The 24,780-nt window shown below is 38.3% G+C and overlaps 1 protein-coding gene across 2 annotated transcripts in view; it reads right to left on the bottom strand.

The window, feature by feature from the left end:
• Positions 1-260: 260 nt before the first annotated feature.
• The window catches only part of LOC126365964 (lipopolysaccharide-induced tumor necrosis factor-alpha factor homolog), a 175,115-nt gene continuing 150,595 nt past the window's right edge, over positions 261-24,780 (bottom strand). For both annotated transcript variants that reach the window (XM_050008770.1, XM_050008763.1), the window contains exons 3-4: positions 15,204-15,336; positions 261-584 (exon numbers count right to left, since the gene is read on the bottom strand). In XM_050008770.1, the coding sequence (XP_049864727.1) occupies positions 482-584; positions 15,204-15,336 (236 nt within the window). In that variant the 3' untranslated portion in view covers positions 261-481. The remainder of the gene's footprint in view (positions 585-15,203; positions 15,337-24,780) is intronic.

A 24,780-nucleotide genomic window follows, 5' to 3' on the forward strand; every position in this document is an offset into this window, starting at 1 on the left:
TTCTTTTTCTGTTTCCACTTATGTTTATGTGAGAAAGTGCATTGAGCATTAAATTTGTGAATTAAATGGCCTCTTAATGTTTCCATGAATACATTTGCAGTGGTATGTGTGAATATTAGACTTGCAAAATGGCGTGTTCAGAGGATAAATATGGAGAACTGTCATTAATATTTTGTTCACATTTTATACGTTAAGAGTCTTAACATCGTTAAATAATTGCTTCTACTTGATTTATATCAGTAACAAATAAAAGATCTGAGTGAAGAATAAATATTTTTATTACTCCCAAAAAGTCAGAAAAATGAATAATTACAGATAAAGGCTGAGCTCAATTTTCAACTTTTGTTCATATAAAAAAGTATGAAAAGTACAGGAAACAAATGGAAGTTAAAATCATAGCAACTAAGTTAGTGATGACTGGTTGCATTGTGTGAATTACATATATCATAATATAGAAGTTAAAATAAGTGCAAGATATAAATTAGTTATCATATGCTCCCAGGAATGCATTGCATCCCGGACAGTAGTGCTCCTTTACTCTGCAGCATCCTGTGCAGTAAGGGACACATATACAGGGCCAGCAACTGCAAGAACAGAAAGAAAAAAAGTGTTCAGAATATCACAAATAAAATCGAAATCATATGATACTGATTTAACCTCTATGACTCATTGGAGTTCAGTCATTACTTCAAAAGGAATACAGATTGTGGCACCTCAGAACACAGCAGGTTTACAAAATCATGTGACTTAACAAATGTAGGCATTAAATGCCGATTATATTAGTCTCTAGCTACCACAAATAAGTTTGCTGGTTTTTACCTCCAGATCTGTGAAGCCTAGAAGAGAGGAAGTACATCCAAAGGCACCCATACTCGTGGGTAAGGGGCAACTGCACCCCGTCCACCCACCCCAGCTCTCAGGGGAAGGAAAGAATTTGCTGTATTCTTGTGTTTTTCTTTCAATAAAATGATTTAAATGTTGGTATTATACAGGTTAACAACAGAGTTAGAACAGGCTACCAATAAGTCACCAACCGTCTTCCAAAATATTAAAAATGGACCACGTAAACTGTCTTCAGTATAAATGGACTGATGCAACAGTTTATCCAGGAAATTTCTATCAACCACTTATAAATCATGGATTTTTCACTGATATTACATGGTTGTAATATGGGAAAGTGTCAGAATACAAAGTGTCATTACATGAATTCACTGTCAGGCAGTATGTTCTGTATGAACATCTGCAGTACTGTGCCACTATAACAGCAATATAAGACACAGACACTTATAATTATGAAAACAAACTAAAGACGTATTGTTAAAAAATGCAGCAAGAAGTAAGACTATCAAGCTCATCTGAAGTTAATAATGGTGTCTTCTGAAAAATTCTACCTCCAACTTTTTAAGCCAGGCATTTTTTCGTCAAAATTAGAATTTTTAAACTGAAAAAGGTAAACAGTGAATGGAATGTTGCAACGAATATAAAAAAGAACTGTTAAATTAATAGGTAAGTATTAAAACCTTTAAGAGAACAGAACAATATGATGCAAAGTGGTACCGGACAGATTTAACGGACAGCAGCAGAGGAGCTTCTCAATTCAGAGCTAATAATCAATGCAGAAAATACAGCACTGCTACCCAGTAATTGGTTACCACATCACTGGCCAAAGAACAACTACACATTCAAAACAAGTACTGCTCAATGGAGTAAGGAAGAGAAATAAATACAGAATTGAAATAATGTTCATTTCTGATCTCCTAACATATGACTTGGTATCCCTGAAAAGTCAGTGCTACTTCCTGATAACAGTGCTACTTAGATCCAAATTATGGGGAGGTAGCAGAGGGATTGTTATATCTGCCGTCTAAAAAATGGTTCAACTTTCTCTTAATAATCAAGTTTTTCAAAAATTCTCTATGCAGAGTTTGACCTGCTGACATGAGCTTTAAGTTACAGTGAAAGTATGTTATATTTTTCAGACATTTTCTGTGTGAAACTATCTGGTGAATGACCTTGAATTCTCACACTATTTAACACTGTGATATTTTCATTGCTTTGTAATATGGAACTCAGAGCACAAGCTTTGAATTGAAATTGATGAGAACAACATACAATAAATACAAGACCTCCAAAAAGATATGCAACACATTAAAATTTATTCATTGTGACTCTGTATTGAAACATATGTTTCAAGTGCATCATGAGCTTACAATTTTGAGTAACATTTCATAGGTTCAAGAATTGTAAACAGACTTCAGCACTTTTACACAAAACTTGGCTAGAGTTATGACTAACTCCACCATAACTACATCAGGCCTAGTGGTCTAGTGGTAAAGTGCATGCCTGAAAATAGAAGTTTGCAGGATTGAATCCCAAATGAACTATGGAAAGTTTTCAGTCTGCCTTCAACTTAGCCTTCACCTCTTAATGATGTGAAGATCTGCAAGGAATGACACATGGTTTGGATTCACATTAAACTGAGGTTCTATTTCCCTGGTAAGATTGCTGGAGTAGGTTGGGAACATGCAAGTTGCTGAATTGACATCCAACTGGAAGACTTTCATCAGACTGTTGAGCCACATGAAATTATTATTACCATATCTGTATATTTTTATGAATGCCATACTTATTAAATCATATTCTTATTCTGAAGAGAGACAATCTTGAAAGATGGTGCAATTGAAACTGTAGTGCTCTGTCTATTCTGTATGAATGGGCTATAAAGTTGCTTACACTGATAGAAAATGTCTTGACTTAATTACTGAAAAATCTATTTTCCACATCAAGTGAAATCTGAAGTGCAGTACGTGTACTTTCTTGGCAGATTTTATTGGGTCAGTGATTAAGGAGAGAAGGGATCTCCTCCACAAAACAGAAGAAAACAAGACACATGAAAAATACAACATAATCCTTTCCCATTTATCCATAATTTGATCACTCTCTCAAGAATTTTTGTACAGCACATTATTCTCTATCTCTCTGTGGTTGAAGATCCATATCCATTCTTGGAAACAAACACGCAATGCAGATAATGCCCTTCTAGATTTATTTCAGGTGTTATTTTGGCATGATTTTTTTTAAAGTACAACTTAACTGACAAGAAATGTTTTTCTCCTTTGAACAACAGTATTTCTTTTTCAAAAATGGAATCACCTGCACTGTAGGCAGAACACTCACACAGCCAGAGAGCTTAATCTTTGCATTTGTAACAAAAGCTTCAATTTCTTTTTCAAACACTTTTTTGATTACTGATATTTCCTTCTAGACTTAAGAGATTTCTTGAAGCACATAGGTCTAATCCACTATGGAGTAGCTCACATTCTTCTGCTCCAATTCATATTTCAGGATAATACAAATGACTCATTTGGCTTCAAGAAAAGTTGAAAAACATCATTGTTATTATCAATTCACCCTTACATCATCCCAAAATTTCAGCTGACCATCTGTAATATTCAAATTTAGAACAAAGAAAGCTGAACTCCTTTTTGTATTGGAGATAGTCCACAATCAGGTTTGGTTCACAATCAGGTTTGATGTTATAACTTGCATCATCCTAAAATTATAATCTTCAGTTTCTTTGCCATCAGTGTGTTTAAAATGCGCAATAGCAAGAGTTTTGAGTCATTGTCACACATTCTCATCTTTGTCGTATTCATCTGCTGTTTGGAATTAACTGCTAAATAAAGCCCTTTCCTGAACAAAAATCCATTCTCTTCTTCTCCAAATGTGGACTTCATGCTCAGGTTTGAGTGGCCTGCTCTAATTTTGAAATTCCCTCAACCTATCCCTCCCTTCTCTTTGGGAAAGAAACTTAAAGTTCTACAGGTCAGGATAGTTACTTTTACTTCTATACGTGTATCAGAAGTACTAAATATTTTGCTTGCTGGAGGTAAATAATGGCCACCAGCTCTGTCGCATTTAATAGATTTTTTATTGGTTGTCTTTTTGATGTAAGTATATGCTGTCTGAAACGTAATCAGATATTTTTTCAAGCTTACTTTTGGACGTCCTTGGCTGTTCTTCCATTCATTTCCAAGTTTATCTGCACCCTGAAAACTTCCTGTAAGGTTGTTGAGGATAAACTGGGTGATACGGAAACTCCTTGCATGATCCCTCTTTCAGCTCTTAATTACCTACTGTCCTTATGAGACCTATGGGATACTGTAGCACTGATATATAGGCCTACATATATATTTAACAGTGTACTAACATGTACCACATCAGTGCCTTTTTTCTTAAGGACCATTGGTGTAGATTTTGTTGTTCTTGAACAAAACGTTTTCTCATAATTTGTGGACTAGTCTGTTCTATAATTTTGTTCATGACTTTTGTAGCCAGCACATAGCTTTGGTTGATTAAAATATAATGTGTTTTTTAACTTCTTCTCTCATTGTAATATGTGACAATCTGACAACATACAAGGTGTAAAAAAAAATCATCCAATTTGGCACATCTATATTTCTGAAACTAATGAACATATACAATGAATTTTGTTTTGTGATGAAAAGGAAACGATTTTTTTTTTTTTTTTTTTTTTTTTTTTTTTTTTTTTTTTTTTAAAAAATCTTCTCATAGGTGTTCAATATGCCTCCTTGAGATGCATGCATATGTCAATGCAGTATTCAAATTGTTCCCACACTGCAGTGAGCATGCCTTGAGTTGCAGCTTCCACAGTTGTTGTTATACGATGTCTCAGTTCATTCATTGTTGTTGGTAACAGAGGCACATAAACAAAGTCTTTTATAAACCCCCACAAGAAATAATTAGATTCAGTCTGGTCCAGTGACCTTGGAGGCCAGTAATTTAAGACCGAATGACTTGGTCCAGCGTGACTGAGCCATCGTTCAGTAATCCTTTTATTTCAAAATTCCTGCACTTCCAGATGGCAGTGTGGAAGTGCCTCATCCTGTTGGTAAATGAAGTCATTTGAATCAGTCTCCAACTATGAGAAAAGAAATTCTCAAGCATATCGAGATATGTGCTTCCTGTGACAGAGTTCTTGGCAAAGAAAAATGGACCATACACCTTTTCCCATGAAAATGCACAAAATGCATTAAGTTTTGGATAGTCCTCCTCACATTGTACATCTTCATGTGGTTGACCAGTACCCCATATCCTCACATTATGATGGTTCACCTTTTCATTTAAATTGAATGTTGCCTCGTCACTAAACACTAAACATGCAAGAAAAATGTCATCCTCCATCTTGCCAAGACTGAAATTACGGAACTCCACACATTGTTGATTGTCACCTTCAAGAAGAGCTTGCAGTAGCTGAACTTTGCAATGTTCCAGGTGAAAATTTCGACTCAGTCCATACCAGATGGACATTGAGGGCATGTTGAGCTGTCAACCTGTATGGCAAAAGGATTTCTGCAGAATCCTTGTGAAACCATGGTGGAAGTGTTCGATGTCTGTGTCAGACACTCGGGGATGGCCCAGCAATTTTCCTTTACACAAACAACCTGTTTCTCAGAATTGTTTATGCCATCATCTTATGCTCTGTGCTATATGAGGATCCAGACTATATCTAGTACAAAAGTCACGCTGAACGGTTATTACTGAACTGCACTGTGCAAAACATAGAACACAAACACTTTCTGTAGTCCCGACATCATTCTTACTAGAACTTAAGTGGTCACACACTGCTGCTACCTAACGGGAACCGTATAAAACTCAATAGTTTACTCTTTCCAACAGTACATTGTTCATGCACATATCTTAAATAACATAATAATTATGACTTTTTTTAAAAATTTGGATGATTCTTTTTGATACACCCTGTATTTATATATGTTTGCCATTTCATAGATATCCATTTCAGAAAAAAAGAGAAATTAACTATATGAAGAGCAGAACCAAGAAACAAATCCACACAATTCATGTATCCTTTTCTTCTCATACAAGTTTTTCTAAAGCTGGCTAAGCAACTGTTGCTGGTAAGCTGTTTGCTTTGGAACACAGTAGTGAAAATTTTACTTTCCAATTTATACAGGAAGCAATAAGCATTGAAATCCTATCAATAGAGGTACCTTTGTCAAACCAAATTGAGACAATGCAGTTGTTAGTAAAGGAATGTTCTGAAGCTGAATACAAAAAAGTCAGTTAAAAAGTAATGGTAACAAGGTCAGCTGACAAATATGTATTATGAAACTCTGCAGTGATGGATTCTAAATAAAAGAAGAGAAGAAGGAGGCTTCATGGAAATGAAAATAGAAGAAAGTGGATTGATAAAAAATGGAAGAGAATTACATGAGAAACTGTACAATAATAAATAACCTCTCAGAATGACTGAACATAGTACACTCCAAATTCTTTGAATCAGATACAGATTTACTGAAATAAAGGTGCCACATAAAGGAACACTGCATGTGAATGAATATATCCAGGATGGAAAGCATACTAAACACAAACAGAACATTACGTTTTATCATACAGATACAATAAAAAATCCATATTTTGCAACTCAGTGTGCCAAACATGATTCACCTATTCATATTAGCTATCTTCAGTGGCCTATAATGCAGAGAAAATAAATTACAGGTATTTTGACAACAGATTAAGTGATTTTTTTTGAGTCATCAGTCTTCTGACTGGCCTGATTTGGCCCAACAAAATTTCCTCTCCTGTCCCAACCTTTTCATATTGAGAGTAACACTTGCATCCTACACACTCAGTTATTTGCTGGATGTGTTCCAACCTCTCTCTTCCTCTATAATTTTTATCCTCTACAGTTCCCTCTAGTAGCATAGAAGTTATTCCCTGATGTCTTAACAGATGTCCTCCTTGTCAGTGGTTTCTGTGTATTCCTTTTCTCGCTGATTCTGTGGAGAATCTACTTATTCCTTATCTTATCAATCTGCCTCATTTTCAACATTATTCCATAGCACCACACCTCAGCTGCTTTGATTCTGTTCTGTTACAGTTTTTCCACAGTCAATATTTCATTATCATACAATTCTGTGCTCCAAACAAACACTCTCAGAAATTTCTTTCTCAAAGTAAGATGTATAGTTGATACCATGCCCTTTTTGCCATTGCTAGTCTGCTATTTACGTCCCTCTTGTTCCACCCGTCATAGGTTACTTTGCTGCCTGGGTAGCAGAATTCCTTAACTTTCCAGTCAGCAGATCCTGTAATTCTTCTTCACTTTCACCATGACAGCAATGTCAACAGCAAATTTTTTCATTGATATCATTTCACCTTGAAATTTAACCCCACTCTTGAACATTTCTTTTATTTCTGTCATTACTTCAAATACTTTGTTCCTTGTCTTCCCATCTACTGTTCCTTCTTAGTTGTTGTACATAATGTTCATTATCAGTTTTTCTCTATAACGTAGCCCTATTTTCTTAGAATTTCGAACATCTTGCACCATTTTACATTGACAAATGTTAATTCCAGGTCAACATATCCTATGGACATGTCTTGATTTTTCTTCAGCCCTGCTTCCATTATGAACCACAATGTCACAACTGCCTCTCTGATTCCTTTACCTCAGCAAAACTCATCCTCATCTAACAGATCCACAATTTTCTTTTCTATTGTTCTGTGCATTATTTTTATCAACAATTTGGACGCATGAGCTATTAAGCCACTGTTGCGATAATTCTCACACTTGCCATCTTTTTTATAAATTATGTAACTATTTACAAATTTATGGTTGTGTTTTATACTCTTACATTAATGTTTATGTCATTTACATATATCCATGTACTGGGTATGTACTAGATGCACACAGTACAGGTTTCTTCCAATTGATAGGTCACATTTGAACATTTCACTGAACATAACTTGTACTGTAGCACACTACGAACAGTCTTAATGGTATGTTTTAGGGCTGACTGAAGGATCATGGGAGCTGTAGTGGGTGAGAGTGTGTTGGAGTATGAATGGAGGGGATATTTGTGTGTGTGTGTGTGTGTGTGTGTGTGTGTGTGTGTGAGAGAGAGAGAGAGAGAGAGAGAGAGAGAGAGAGAGAGAGAGAGAGAGAGAGAGAGAGAGAGAGACTGCTTTTATTGAGCATATGTATGAAACTGCCTTTCTGTAGAATGAAAATTTTCTTTCATTTGTTGTACAGTATTTGATTGTCTCAGTCTCTTCAACACTTTTTTGCCAGTTTTTATTTTAAAATAGTTTTCATTTGCAGGGTATCCAGAAAAGGGTTCTAACATTTACATAGGCTGTAGTACGCATCAAGGGAAGGATGAAAGTTCCTATAAACATTGCTTGTAAATTTTATATCTTCGGAGTTATGGTCTGCATGTATCTGAGGAGCATATCTTGCAAACCGTGTGCTTTGCCATGAGATAAATGAGGAAGCAGCATACATACTATGCGTTTATGTAGCACAAGGTGTTTGCATCAGTATCATGCATGCACCCAACAGAAGAACACAACAGCATTCCACAGTGCACTACAGTATGTAGTATATCAGTCATGTATGTTATTTGCATCTGGTGTACCTGTAGCCTTCCTATGGTGCATTGTTTGTTGTGGCAGCAGTAAATTACTGTAATCTGTTTCTGTGTCCATCACTGGATATACAGCTCCCAATGGAGGCCTGCTGTTCAAAACAAGAACATGTGGAAGACAACCCTGGAACAAGTGTCCAAAGAATAGTTACAGCTGAAGGTGTTGCCACATGTGTTACCTGAACAGTCCCCCATGAACAGTTGCTCTATCCCTGCATGTACAAAAATTAATATTTACTTCTGTTCACAGTGTCAATGAACACTGCACCCATCAATAAACATCCAAATACAAATGCACTATATGATTCATCAACAAATGTGGGTTTCAATAACATAACAGCTCTAAGCAGATTACAAAATTATTTAGGCCGCTAAAAAATGTAAACTGATGGTGTATTCGGAAGATTATTAAAGCTGTGTGCTACTTCTGCATCTATATACATACTCCACAAACCATCATATGGTGCATGAGGGAGAGTACCTTGTAGCACTACTAGTCATTTTCTTTCCTGTTCCACTCCCAAATAGAACAAGGGAAAAACAACAATCTATGTGTCTCCTTATGAGCCCTAATTTCTCTTATTTTCATGAACCTTCCATGAAATGTGTATTGGCAGCAGTAGAGCCACTCTGCAGTCAGCTTCAAATGCTGGTTCTCTAAATTTTCTCAGTCAAGTTTTGTGAAAAGAACATCTTCCTCTCAAGGGATTCTTATTTGAGTTCACAAACCATCGCCACAATACTCATGTACTGACTGAACCAACTGATAACAAATCTAGCAAAGTGTCGCTGAATTGCTTTGACGTCTTCCTTTAATCTGAGCTGGTAGGGACCCCAAACACTGAAGCAGTACTCAAGAATGGTTTGCAACAGTGTTCTTAGAGGCCTCCTTTATAGATGAGCTTAAGTTTTCTAAAATTCCCTCAATAAACTGAATTCAACCATTAACCTTCCCTACTACCGTCCTTATGGGCTCATTCCATTTCACATCACTTTCCAATGTTACACCTAAATAGTGTCAAGCAGCACACTATCAATGCTGCATTAAAACATTATGAGACTGTTTTTGCTACTCCTCTGCATTAAGTTACATTTTTCTACATTTAGAGCAAGCTGCCATTCATCACACCAAATAGAAAAGCTCATCTTGTATCCTACTACAGCCACTAAATGACACGACTATCCTTAAGTTGCCATTGTAATCTGTAGTAATCTATCATTTACTCAGGGCATATTTTCTAACAGACTTAAATGAGATGTAGTAACATTCCTCTGAATGTAACTACAGAAAACAGTCCCCTATACCCCCGCCGGCGAAACATTGCACTTGACAGTTCGCTTTTTGTCTAGTTAGGTTGGCTATACTGTAATAGCGATGTTGCAACAGCAGCCTCTATACACACAGCAGACGATACAGTTTTCCGTCCCATCTCGTAAATGCAAGCGATTGAGCAATTACAATGTATATAAAAACTCGTTTTTAGTTGTACTACAATGACAGGAAGTAAACAACCGTATAATAATGCATGTAAAAGCATAACAATGCGCACCCTTTCGATAACGGAGCAAAGAAATACAAAAAACAAGCATCTGACGACTGGTACTTTAAAATCAATAATGTACGTAGCTTACAAAATAAATAATAACCGAGATTGCAATAAATAACCAATATTAGAATTTTTTCACTCACCAATTTACAGCGATAATGGCGCAATTCCATCCAGCTCGCCATCGTCACTGTTGTCCGATTCATCGCTAAAACCGTCTTCATCGTCGTCATCGGCAAGACAAATCATTAATTGTTCATGGCCACTGATAATGCCTTCTATTGTCTGTGCTGCTCGTATAAGCTTCTCGACGTGCTCTACTTTTTTTCTCCATGAGGCTGCATCCACAGTCACAAGAGCTTCACGCAACAGCTTTTCCACCTCTGTTATTGTAAAGGACTTGTTGTTGTTCCTTACATACATTTTTACGTCACTCCATACTAACTCAATAGGGTTGAAATGGCAGTGATATGGTGGCAGCCTTATTACAGTATGACCCTGCTCCTTGGCAATTTCGTCTACTACGTATGTAGTTGTCGTAGGCTTATTTTCTTTAACAAGAGAATATAACAGAACCTTTGTCATACCCATATCCGCTGCAATATTTCGATCCTGTAACCACTGCACCATAACTTCTTTCCGATCATTTGTAGTTGGGGCTTTGTTCTGTATCACCGAATGATATGGAGCATTGTCCATTACAATTGTTGTAGGGACAGGAAATTGTTTTAAAAGGTTCCTGAACCACTCAACAAATCGTGCGTGATCCATATCTTCATGGTAATCACCAGTCTTTTTGGATCTAAAAACTAAAAGTGCATCAGGGACAAAACCACTGGAGGAGCCTGCATGGACCACAATTAATCTAGCTCCTCTTCCCGTCGGCTGATGGCCGCTACTGCTGGGTGTGTTATCCGTCCAACATTTACTGACAGCTTCCCCGGCATTAACCCACGTTTCGTCTAGCCAAATTATGGAATGAATGTCTCTGCCCACAATTTTGTGCAAGAAAATGCTACGAGCGGTAACAATATGTGCCCTCTCTAACAGTACTTTGCGTCCATCTAGCGTTTTGTAACGGAAACCCATATTTTTTAGCACAATTTTTAGTGATGTTTTACCACCCCTGAAGAGTTCACTTTCTTTTAAAGAGATTAATAACTTAGCTACAGTCGGATACTCTTTTCTGCTGTAGTAAGCATAAACATGCCTACGAACTGCATCAGTCTGGAAAGAATCTAAATCTGTGACAGGACTTCGCCGCATTTTCTTCTTTCCCGGGGTTGATAAAAATGTATTATTTGATCCAGACAGCTCGGAATCATTACGGCTCACTTCAGTATCTTCCAAGTTTTGTAGTAATACTCCCTTACTTACTACCGTTCTTGCACTAATACCAAGAGTTTTCGACGTACGTTCCACCACTTTGTCGGCAGGAATTGATGGCTGTCCATGAATGCTTACGTAGTTTTTCTCCTGCTCGTAAAACTCACGAGTTCTGCGTAGCAACTCCAGTGCCTGGCTGTTTAGTGGCACCCCTCGACGCAAAGGATTGTCGCTAGGTGAACGAAGTCTTTTCGGTGGCATTTTCCAAGTACGTAAACTCACAACGTAACAAAAGTCACAACGATATAGCACACAGTACAACGAAAACACGCGGTAAACAACACACAACTCACGTTGTATACACATGCACTAAACAAAGCCGGCAACGCGGGAACTTTGACGTCACAGCACGTGAGTAACAGCAGTGCTCACTGCGCTGTGATTGGCTGGCGCCCCACGCTGAACGCCTAGCGCCTATCGTTCTTCACTTGTTACTCTGTTATGCTGCCAACTTCATACGCAAACGTCAAGTGCAATGTTTCAGCGGCCCGGGTATAATTAAGGAGGCATTTTACCCTTCCAGTCTTTTTTAAAAATAGCTTTGAGGAAGTTATTTATGATAATTACTGAGTCACTTTTGTGAGTAGAAACTGTTAACCGTCTCCCAGGTTCTACTTACATAAAGAATTTTCCACAAGAAAGTCATGTAAGACCCAAAAGTGAAGTTCTGGAAGAGCTAAATAATAAATTATCCAGTTGGCATATTCTGCAACCTCATCAAAACATTTGCCTGTGTAGACTTGGGAAATTAACATGTTGCGGCTGTAAAGGAATCCCTTTTGCATGGATGAAGACTTCAATTCATAACAGAAAGAAGGTAGGGTAAGTGCCAGACCATGTGAAAGGAATGAAACTAACTTCGAATGGAGGAAAATAAGAATCACATATAGGTCTGCTCCTGTTCTTAAACTATGTAAGTGATTTGCCAATGACTTTAAAGGTTGGTTCAAAAACTAATGTTTGCTGTTGACACAACCATACTAACCAAAGGCCTAATTCATTTTTACCAGGCACAGCTCTGATGATAGCTGTACAGGCCAACAGCAAATAAGTCTTAATCTCATGAAAACATGTATTATGCAGTTCCAAACAAGTAACAACAGCCTAAATAAGTAACAACAGCCTAAACAAGTAACAACAGCCTAAACAAGTAACAACAGCCTAAACAAGTAACAACAGCCTGAAGTAGACATTAATGATCACACACTAAACAAGATGACTTACATTACTCAATTTATATCTGATACTTTTTGCATATGAACTGCAATAATCATATCTTTGTGATAGCAAAGATAATTTTGTCTATAACAATACCAGACAAGGAAAGTTGCTGCTCACCATATAGCGGAGATGCTGAGTCACGATAGGCACAATAAAAAGATTGTGTACACACACACACACACACACACACACACACACACACACACACACACACACACACACAAACGCAACTTGCACACACACATCTGCTGTCTCAGAGCTCAGAGAGCTGAGACCACACTGTGTGTGTGTGTGGGGGGGTGGAGGGGGGGGGGCATGTATGTATACATGTATGTGTATCTACTGCTGACAAAGGCCTTATGGCCGAAAGCTTTAATTGTGTGAATCTTTTTATTGTCGCAACTCAGGGCTCTGCTATATGGTGATTAGCAACTTTCCTTTTCTGATATAGCTACATTCCATCCTTGATTTTGCATTGTTTGATAATTTTGTCTATTATCTGCAATGAAGCAAGGTTAACACAGAATGTAACAGGCCAGAAAGAGATGTAAGGAAGTGATGTTTGAGAATCAGATATGCTGGTGCAAATCATAGTCTAAGAAAGTGGGGGAAGTCATAGGCAAATAGGAACAACAGATACGAGTCATGTGATGTGTGTTGTTGAGTAAGAACATTTTCTGTCTTTGAAACCTTAATTTACTGAATTTTATATGACAATGAATACCCAAATTCTATTATTATACAGGGTGTTACAGAAAGGCACAGCCAAACTTTCAGGAAACATTCCTCACACACAAAGAAAGAAAATATGTTATGTGGACGTGTGTCTGGAAACGCTTACTTTCCATGTTAGAGCTCATTTTATTACGTCTCTTCAAATCACATTAATCATGGAATGGAAACACACAGCAACAGAACGTACCAACGTGACTTCAAACACTTTGTTACAGGAAATGTTCAAAATGTCCTCCGTTAGTATCCTCCCTCCGTCGCATGGAATCCCTGATGCGCTTATGCGGCCCTGGAGAATGGCGTATTGTATCACAGCCGTCCACAATATGAGCACAAAGAGTCTCTACATTTGTTACCGGGGTTGCGTAGACAAGAGCTTTCAAATGCGCCCATAAATGAAAGTCAAGAGGGTTGAGGTCAGGAGAGTGTGGAGGCCATGGAATTGGTCTGCCTCTACCAATCCCTTGGTCACCGAATCTGTTGTTGAGAAGCGTATGAACACTTGGACTGAAATGTGCAGGAGCTCCATTGTGCATGAACCACATGTTGTGTCGTAATTGTAAAAACACATGTTGTAGCAGCACAGGTAGAGTATCCCGTATGAAATCATGATAACGTGCTCCATTGAGCATAGTTGGAAGAACATGGGGCCCAATCAATACATCACCAACAACGCCTGCTCAAACATTCACAGAAAATCTGTGTTGATGACTTGATTGCACAATTGCGTGCGGATTCTCATCAGCCCACACAAGTTGATTGTGAAAATTTACAATTTGATTACGTTGGAATGAAGCCTCATCCATAAAGAGAACATTTGCACTGAAATGAGGATTGACACATTGTTGGCTGAACCATTCGCAGAAGTGTACCCGTGGAGGCCAATCAGCTGCTGATAGTGCCTGCACACCCTGTACATGGTATGGAAACAACTTATTCTCCCGTAGCACTCTCCATACAGTGACGTGGTCAATGTTACCTTGTACAGCAGCAACTTCTCTGACGCTGACATTATGGTTATCGTCAACTGCACAAAGAATTGCCTTGTCTATTGCAGGTGTCCTCGTTGTTCTAGGTCTTCCCCAGTCCCGAGTCATAGGCTGGAATGTTCTGTGCTCTCTGAGATGCCAATCAATTGCTTAGAACGTCTTCCTGTTGGGACACCTTCGTTCTGGAAATCTGTCTCGATACAAAAATACCGCGCCACGGCTATTGCCCTGTGCTAATCCATACATCAAATGGGCATCTGCCAACTCCACATTTGTAAACATTGCGCTGACTGAAAAACCACGATCGTGATGAACACTAACCTGTAGATGCTACATACTGATGTGCTTGATGCTAGTACTGTAGAGCAATGAGCCGCATGTCAACACAAGCACCAAAGTCAACATTACCTTCCTTCAATTGGGCCAACTGGCGGTGAATCGAGGAAGTATAGTACATACTGACGAAACTAAAATGAGCTCTAACATGGAAATTAAGTGTTTCCGGACACATGTCCACATAACATCTTTTCTTTATTTGTGTGTGAGGAATGTTTCCTGAAAGTTTAGCCGTACCTTTTTGTAACATCCTGTATTCTTGGAAAATTGTATGTAGCATAACATCCAGTGCCTCTCATGTGTACTTATTGCACTAGTCACTGTTAAGCCCCACAGCAGTTTTATTTCTGTAAACTGTTGTCAGATTACTTGTAACTGAAAGGACACAATGTATATGGACTTAAATCTAATTAATAGAATAACTGATAAATAAAATTTTTTATGTGCACAGTATTAAGCAGGACACACTAATCCTACATTTTGAAATAAGTAAAACTGGTAAGCTGTTAAGTACTTACAGGAAGACAAAGAGAAGAACTGCTACTATGTGTGTTTTTGTGTTGCTTCTGTATCTAATCTCAGTTGTTACAGTCTTGTGACATGATGGACACTGCAATGTTGTTGGCTCAGGTCCCAGTGGCGTGCTAATCACTGAAACAGTATGAAGCATGTGTCAACTACATAGAGAACTGATACGAAGTATCTCTCTCTCTCTCTCTCTCTCTCTCTCTCTCTCTCTCTCTCTCTAACCCACCCCCCCCCCCCCCCACACACACACACAAGAAGAACAAGAAGAAAAAATAAAAGCAGTATTCACCAAAAACTAATCACGTTATTTTTGTGATGGAAAACATAAAGAGGACTGGCTGGTAACATGTTTAAATCTTGTGAGAAATCATTACTACACAGTTTTCATAATCTTAACTTTCCCATTTTCACTACCTATCTGGTTTCAATTCTCCAATCATACCATGCCAATTAGAATGCTATTTTTATTTTTAAAAAATCTGTATTTGTAAGTTCTAGAACTCTTTTTATATGTCTGCATCAACACTACATACATATTCTGCAAACCATTGAAGTGCATGGAAAATGGTACTACCCATTGCACCAATTGTTTGGGATTCTACCCTTTCGATTCATGTATTGGGAATGGGTAACATGACTATTCAAATGAGTCTGTGTGCACCGCAATGAATCTACATTTGGCCTTTCCAGCCCTACAGGAATGATACAAAAAAATGGTTCAAATGGCGCTGAGCACTATGGGACTTAACATCTTTGGTCATCAGTCCCCTAGAAATTAGAACTACTTAAACCTAACTAACCTTAGGACATCACACACATCCATGCTCGAGGTAGGATTCGAACCTGCAACCGTAGCGGTCATGTGGTTCCAGACTGAAGCACCTAGAACCGCACGGCCACGCTGGCTAGCCATGAATGAGACACCAGGGATTGTAGTACATTTGCAGAGTAATCACTTATTCTTAAACTGTCTGCTGTTTCAGTTTGTTCAGCATCTCTGCAACAGTCTCACATGGGTTCAACAAACCTGTGCATCCTTGGTGCCCTTTTCTATATACATTCAATGTCCTCCATCAATCTTATTTGATATGGACCCTACAAATTTTATCAATCATCTAAGGTTGGTTACATGAGTGATTTGCAAGCAATCTCCATTGTAGACTGACTTCATTTCCCTACAGAGCTTTTTTTTAATCTAATATGTGTTGTTTCGACTCATTCGATATGACAGATAAAAATATCAAACCAAAAACACTTTGCATTTTAATGCACCATCATGCACCATTTGACATCTGTTGCTGGATAAGAGTCTCCATATATTATGATCCTCAGCTATAAACATCCCTCATACTCCGGTATGTATTCAAATGATATCATCAATTCCTTTTTTTTTCCCCCCCCTCTCTTGCGAACTTCTCTGGTTCCTATGCGATCAGTTCACCTGCCTACATGCCCTCCCCCTCCCCCCCTTTTCATTTTATTTTCAGTTCAGTTATGATTACTTGTTCTATTCTGGTCTTGCCACTGTCTGTGTGTTTTGTCAGTAATTCCTTGTATACATCTCTCCATTGCACACTGACCAACCCTCAGTTTTTCAATCAGCTTTGCAGTGAAAATCCAAGCCTTTAGAAAAAAAAAAAAAGAAAAAAAAAACGTTTTATACGCTGATCACCAAAATTCCATTTGAGTCACATCAAGAACTTATATTTCCAGTTTCTATTTACTTTACCAAAAAAATGACAAGCCATTTTTCCTTTTCTGTTTATATGTTTGGCTGTCCATCCAACTGTTGTCGTCAGCTGTTCTGTATGCCAAGACTCAACTAATTCCACAACTTCAATGCTACTTCATACTATTTTCCTTTCAATGTGTTATTTATATATTATTTTAGACTGATTTCCAAACTTTTCTATTGCTTTCATTGTTGAAGTTTATCTGAAATAGAGGTGAAATAGAGATGTTTAAGATGTGTTATATCAGTGCAGTGTTTTGCAGTTTAGGATCTGAAAACTTCCTCCAAGGCAGCTGAAATAGTTTGGACAATATAGAATCTCCTAGCCCGATTCTTCTTTTAGTTCAGAATATCCCACAATCACAATGAAGGTCTAACGTGAGCTGTAGCATTGACAACAAATTTTTCAGTATTCTAACATAGGCTGAATCTATCTCTTATTATCAAAGGCTTTGAGAGATGATTATGTTAAAACTGAGTAACAATCTATGAATCTTTGGCAAAGTGGTAATTCATGGTCACAGCTATGTTCTATAAGTTTATTCAGAATTTTCAAAGGTTCTAGTGGACAATTTCAACATGCCTGATTATGAACCATCATTTTTCCAATGCACTTGGCGATAATTTTAGTGAATGTGTTGTACATTAGTCAGAGGAGGCTGGTAGACTCAGTTTTTTTTGTATCTTGTCATTTATATTAAGTAAAATAATTTCCAAGGTATCCCAGTTTTGATGAGTTGTCTTCCCCTGTACCAGGGTTGACTGGGAAACAATTTTGTGCGTTCTTTCAGTTTTGCTCAACCTCCAGCTTTGACCATTTCTGTTAAAATGGCATCATGTGTCAGCACCATTCTTACATACTCTGTATTTTTGTACATCTTATCCGGCATTACAGGCACTTGCAGAATACTATTATTGTTATTACTAACTCTCTCTGCATTTCTTATAAATCTCTTTAACAATACCAACATTTAGAACCAGCTTGGAATGCTTGAAACATTCTTCTCCATAGCTGGTTATGTGCCAACAGCAATCACAACCAATGAAACCTGGTGTATAATCAATGTAAGTTATTGTTGTTACACTTTTCTCTTATTTTCAACTTTTTCATTTTAATAAACTTTCTGTGTATTTTCTTGTATGATATTGACTTTTATCTGATTCAGCTTATTCTGCCTTGTTCCTATTGTGGTTCACTTGAAATTCTCACCTACTCTTTATTAGCTGCCTTGTTCCATTTAATATTTTCGACTCTTTCACTTCATTTGTACCTACAATGTCTTACACTGCAAGCACAAGTTACTGTGTTAGAGTTTCCCTATCATCTACTCTGGGCAAATTTGTGATTGTTCTCACGAATATGACGGTTTTTCTCTGCATAATCTGTCGGAACAGGAAGTAGTTGGTTTACCTCTGTGATATTTTCTCCACGCTCTTTTCTGTTCTCCATTCATTTAATGGCTCTGTGCCGTAACTGCTACACTATGACTTTCGTTACATAACGATTACATTGTTCGAAATCTTTGTCTTTTCAGCATGTAGCACATAAGTGGGCATTACATGGTGGAACTGTAGTTAGTTGTCTAGTTCTTATTCAACAGTTTCCAAGTTTATAGTACTTTGGCTGCAAAAGAGTGGCAAAGTTCCATCAAAGAATGTGCTTACTTCCGCACATACGCTGGCACGATGCAACAGCTAAATTCTCCACCCTGCGTAACTTTCTATCCATTAAAGGTATTTATATCTCTTTTCACCCAGACGAATAGTGACAAAGTGCTTCATGAAACAGAGGCTAACGCATTTTTTGCAACTTTGTTAATCACTTAAACCCAAGCATTAACATTATTTATGTAACTATGGCCTTTCTTTCTTCTACTAAATATCAGAAGTTCAGAACTGTGCGAGACAAATACAGAGATGCAACCCTATTGTACGTCTAACAAGAAACACTGAATGTGAGGAGGTGTCATGCTGCTGTTGTGGTCGTTTGAATGGCAAGCCGCCGAGATTATGCCACTATCAGTATGTATGACGGCTACTCACATAGTTTTGATGGAGACCTGGGAAAAATATAGTTCAGTCATTAATTTTTTTATTTAATATGTCTGCAGGCTTGGCACACAGTGAAATCTCCGCGCCATTGCACTGTAGCACGCCGCTAGAAGAGAAAAAACTTCACGGCGCAGCCCGCTGATACGGTGGATTAACGGGTAGCAATTCATTTTCGGGAGGAGCATAACTGTCGCAGCTGTCAGGTCAATGCAGCCGGCTGAAGAAGTCTAATGGATTGGTCTGACACAGTTCCAACATGTCTGCTGCTGTCGAAGACTGCTTTAGCCGTGTGGATTAACCTGACACGGCTGCAACATTTCCGCCGCTACTGTAAATGAATCACCACTGCGTCTTTCAATTTTATCACCTGAAGATACTCTAAATCATCCTCCGTATCGCTCACGTAGAGATCGCGAAGACAAGATTTGGCTAATTCCAGCACCCTGGGAGGCATTTATCCGTAACTCACGAGGTGACTTTTCTGTAACGTATACTGTGAGGTGGGTCTCTGGGCCCGCTACGTTTAAACCGACATTATACGTGTTGTTAAATGACGTTTGTTTATTTTATTGCACTAAATAAGGCCTGCAGCATTTTACCATTTATCACACAAAATTGCCTACAATTTTGTGTTTTTTTTAATAGTACACATGAATGGACTGTTAGAAAATAAAATTTTTCATTCAGAAAAATATTATCTTCGTTGTAACTAAATTTCCATATAAAACTAAATTCACATAAAGATTCCACTCAATACGTACAAAAAGTCAGTAAAATTGACATTCACTATTGGAATCTACATTTTTCTTATCACCACTCAAAACACATTTGATTTTAACTAAAACTAAGTATTTTGCTGGGGAGACAGACTGATCCACATCAAAACTGTGCTGAAGTTCATCTGAACGATGTTCTTGATCGATAGAACAGTGATCACTGGCTATTGTAAAATCGTAGTCTTTAACTTCTATATCTCGATCTGTATCAATGACACCTTTCTGTACGGCCTAGGAGACACTTAACACCTGTCCATTCCGCCACACCTGCCCTTGGAGAGAGAGTTCAGAGTGGTACGCAAAACATGTATGCATGTATAAGTAAATGTCTACTATGGGCCATTTAAGAAAATTTATTTTATCACAAGGAAACTGGACACACCATAGCAAAATAACACAGCAATCAACTACGATCGCTACTGCACACAGTCTTGTTTGCTACTTAACGATGGGGCAAAAAACTAGAAGCCCAAAGTTGCTCGCTATTACGCCGAGACATCAGGAAAATGAGAGCGTACTGTACGTCTTTGCCATTAATACAAAGATATAAGCCTTCCTACCTCGTACTGAGGGTACTGTAGAGTGAAATTTCCTAAAATTAAAAAAATCAACAATCAACTTTAACTCTTTACGACTGTGCCTTTCACATTATTGGTCACTTCCATAATGGCCTTGCTTCATGATAGGGCATTACGGATCAGCACAGAGTATCAACCGACGCAACATAGTTCATCAAAAGAAGACCAAATGACGCGATGGGCAATTTTTATTAATTTTCTACTCGCATAATAGAACACTAGACTCGTACACAAATATCTTAAAATAAACTTCAGCTTTTACACCTACGCGGAACACTCTCCATCGCTTATCCAGATACTATGGTGAAACATCTGAGACCATCAGCGATATTACAAGTCCAGAACGAAATGATATTACTTCTTGACAACAGAACGTGTTACTTGTAAATATGTTTCCGTTTTCGTACGCTTTCGTATTTTATATCCATGCGAATATTTTACAATTTACTGTATTGTAGATATTTAACACGCACTTGACCCCTCATGCATTATCATTTTGGTGAAACTTCGAGTGAGGAAGACACTTTGTGAGCCCAGTTCTAAAAGGACAATGTTATCAGTCTGCTGTAAATCATCATTTTGCTGAAACTAATCCTTGTCGAGCTTGAATGCAAAAGAAACATATGACGTCAGCTGTAAAAAGAAAATATTACGAGTTTGCAGTATGTCATTATGAAAAAGCCATTATTTGCAGAATTTAAACACCTCACCGAAGTTTCAATCGCTCCACTATCCTCTGTTCCGCAAATTCAGATTATAGCAAGTACTATAGCCGCCTTAAGGCAATGAAACAAAGTTTTTTTTAGTACCGTACGTCCAAGTCAGGAATCTCGTCTCATTCCTCTTGGTCTATGTAGGAAAAGACACTGTATCTTCACAGTTTAACTGTATTTTCTGTGAGAATTCATAGATATTAATGACGCGCGAAACTGTAGAACAAACGACGTTAATATTCTAAAAAAAATAACAATTATTTGTATTCGAGATATCTAATTAATACACCAAAGGTGGTACAGCAGAGGCCTCGATGTCACAAATGTGTTAACGGTAAACAAAACATGTCTATGGTCGAAGTTAACTTTGTTTCGGACAGAGCTGCTAAATTTTGAAATGTGGAGTGTCGACTTCGAAAACATTCCCTCTGAAAAAATGACATGAAGATTTGCTATTTTCTTATTAGACGCAAACAAAAAGTACGATGTCTTGTCATACATAGAATTCCATTTCGCGGACTAGAAGACACTGAAGCAATTAGAAAAATCTGTATGAACCTAAGATCCACTGTGCTTCGTTTCTTAATTAGTTTCTTCATTCAAACTCGACACGTGCTGGTTTCACCAGAATATAATACAGGAAGTGATAGGGATATAAAATTAACAAGCGTATGAAAATCCCAGTAACCCCTGCTCTTTCTCTCATGACTGTCCCTGTGATCTCTTAAGACAGTACTAAAACGTTTCCCGTTCTGTTTTTACGAGCGTATTGTGAATGAAATTCATGAGATTCGTACTCGCGATTACACTTAGAGCTAACTTGTTGAGTATCTTCGTACAAAGGCAGATATTTTGGACTGTGCTACTAATACACTCTCGACACTTTCCAGACAACGAATGTTTCTTTGTACGCCGCAGCTTCTCGAAGTACCACACTTCAATCGATTTTCCTTGCAGCCATTTTCTATACCCGAAGGACACTGCAGAAATGAGTTCTGAAAGCCATTTCTTTCTAACGGACTTCCAAATAAAATTCTACTTTGTTTAAGCCTAGGGGGAAAGGTTTAAGGCCCAAGTGGCCTTTTTGGGCGGCAAGCTGAGGGGGGCATCACAGGCAACAACGTGCAAATTTTGTACTCAGGGTGAAAAAAATTAGTAGCGAAAACTGACAGGGGTGAAAGTATACGATAATACTTTTAGAAGCGACAGCGTTCTAGTAACTTAGGGCAGCAAATGTGCCGTTTGCGAGGTAACTGTGGATGTGTGTTTCATCTACATCTAGAGTGATTGTGTGGGTCATCGCTAGTGAGGGGGAAGTGAGTGAAAGAGTGTAACCTTACAGGTTTCTTCCTCACTGGGTGACTGTTTTAGTCATTTTACGCACATTGGTTTCTTTCAGTGTGTGTAAGGGCGTTGATAACCGCGGCGTTAAGAGCCCTTAATCTCCAAACACACACACACACACACACACACACACACACACACACACACACACACACACGCACCTATACTATGCAAACCACTGCAAAGTGCATGGCAGAGGCACATGCCACTGTACCAGTTATCAGGGTTTTCTTTTTGCAGTTGCATCCAATAATGGAGCTCAAGAAGAATGATTGGTTGAATGACTCCGTGCGTGTTGTAATTAACGTAATCTTGTCCTCACGATTTGTAGGGGCTCGCATTATAGCCCTAGAATCATTTAAAGCCGGTTCTCGAAACTTTCCAAGTAGACTTTCTCGGGATAGTTTACGTTTATCTTCAAGAGTCTTCCAGCTCAGTTGCTTCAGCATCTCCGTGAGACACTCCTGCGGATCAAACAAATTTGTGACCATTCGTGCTGCCTTTCTCTGTATACCCTACGTTTGATATCCTGTTTAGTTCTATTCAGTACGAGTCCCACACATTTGAGCACAATTCTCTAACCGGTTGGGCGAGTGATTCGTAAACAATCTCCTTTGTAGACTGACTGTATTTCCCCAGTATTCTACCAATAAATCAGTCTTGCATCTGCTTTACCCACGACTGAGCCTATATGCACATTCCAATTCATATCGTCACATAGTGTTACAGCCAGGTATTTGTTCGAGTTAACCGATTCCTACTGTGACTCACTAATGTCGTAATCATAGAATACTTTTTTTGTTTTGTTTTGTGCAATGAACAGTCTTACATTTCTGAACTTTAAAGCGAGTTGCCAGTTTTTGCACGCCTTTGAAATCTTCAAGATTTGACTGAATACTTATTCAGCTTCTTTCAGACAGTACTTCGTTATAGATGACTGCTTTATCTGCAAAAAGTCTGAGGTTACTATTACTATTGTCCGCAAGGCCATAGTTACTTCTACATCTGACGATGACTCCATCCAAGATAACTTGCTGCATCCTCCCTCCCAAGAAATGCGCACTCTGTCACAAATTTCACTTTATGTCCCATACGACCGTGCTTTTGACAGTAGGCATAGGCGCGATACTGAGTCAAATACTGTACGGAAACCAAGAAGCACTGCATCCAGCTGACTGCCTTGATCCAAAGCTTTCAGTTTGTCACGTGAGAAAAGGGCGAGTTGGGTTTCGCATGATCGATGTTTACGGAATCCTTGCTGGTTGGCATGGAAGAGGCCATTCTGTTCGAGGCATCACATTAACTCAGAATATATTCTAAGATTCTAAAACAAATCGATGCCAAGGATATTGTACGGTAGTTTTGTGAATCACTTCTACTACCTTTCTTGTAAATGGGTGAGATCTGTTGTTTCTTCCAACTAGAGGGCACAGTTGTTTCTTCGAGGGATCTATGATAGATTATAGGGGCTAACTCAGTCGCAAATTCATTGTAGAGTCTGACGAGATCCAATGGGTGCTCGTGCTTTGCTCAGTTTTAATGATTTCAGCTGTTTCTCAACGCCAACGGTGCTAGACTTACTTTACTCATCTTTTCAACGATACAAGGATTACATTGGGGCAACACTCCTGGGGTTTCCTTTGTACAGAAATGTTTGAAAACGGGGGTAAGCATTTCTGATTTGGTTTGCCATACTCAATTGTAGTTCCTGCCTCACCCACGAGTGATTTTGACGCTAACTTTGCTCTTAACAGTCTTTACATACAACCACAATTTCTTCGGATTTTGTGAAACAACATTTGACAATATTCCGTTACGGCAGTCACTGAAGGCTTCATACATTGCCGCCTTGACAGCCAATTGGTTCCATTTAGCATCTTTCTATACTCCTAGGTGTAAAACCTATTATGCACCAGTCTCTGTTTCTTTAGACTGACCGTATACCGTGAAGGGTGCCTACCATTGTGAACTGTTCTACTGGGCACATATCTGTCCAGTGCAGGATCAACTGTTCTTTTAAACTTGATCCATAGTTCCTCTACCTGCTCCGCTCCTGACCTGTGCTAAAAGTTTCAAGCCGCCGCTGACTTCGGTATGAAACATTGTGCTGGTTAGTCCAAATGTATTTTCGAATTAGTCCCCATATATGATCTCACAAATCACCCGAGGCCTGCCTTAAAAAGAAATAAAATACTACTTCACCACGTTACATGTTACAAATTATTGTACACACCCTCCTATTAAAGGAGGTGTTTCTCGTGTAATCTTCATATTAGGAGACAATACTGTACTCGTCTATACAGTGTGTTAAAAATTCTTTTTAATACCCCAGATCATCTTTCATATCTTAACAAGACTGTAAAATCTGCAGT

Source organism: Schistocerca gregaria, chromosome 1, assembly GCF_023897955.1.
Source record: "Schistocerca gregaria isolate iqSchGreg1 chromosome 1, iqSchGreg1.2, whole genome shotgun sequence".
Taxonomy (NCBI): Eukaryota; Metazoa; Arthropoda; class Insecta; order Orthoptera; family Acrididae; genus Schistocerca; species Schistocerca gregaria.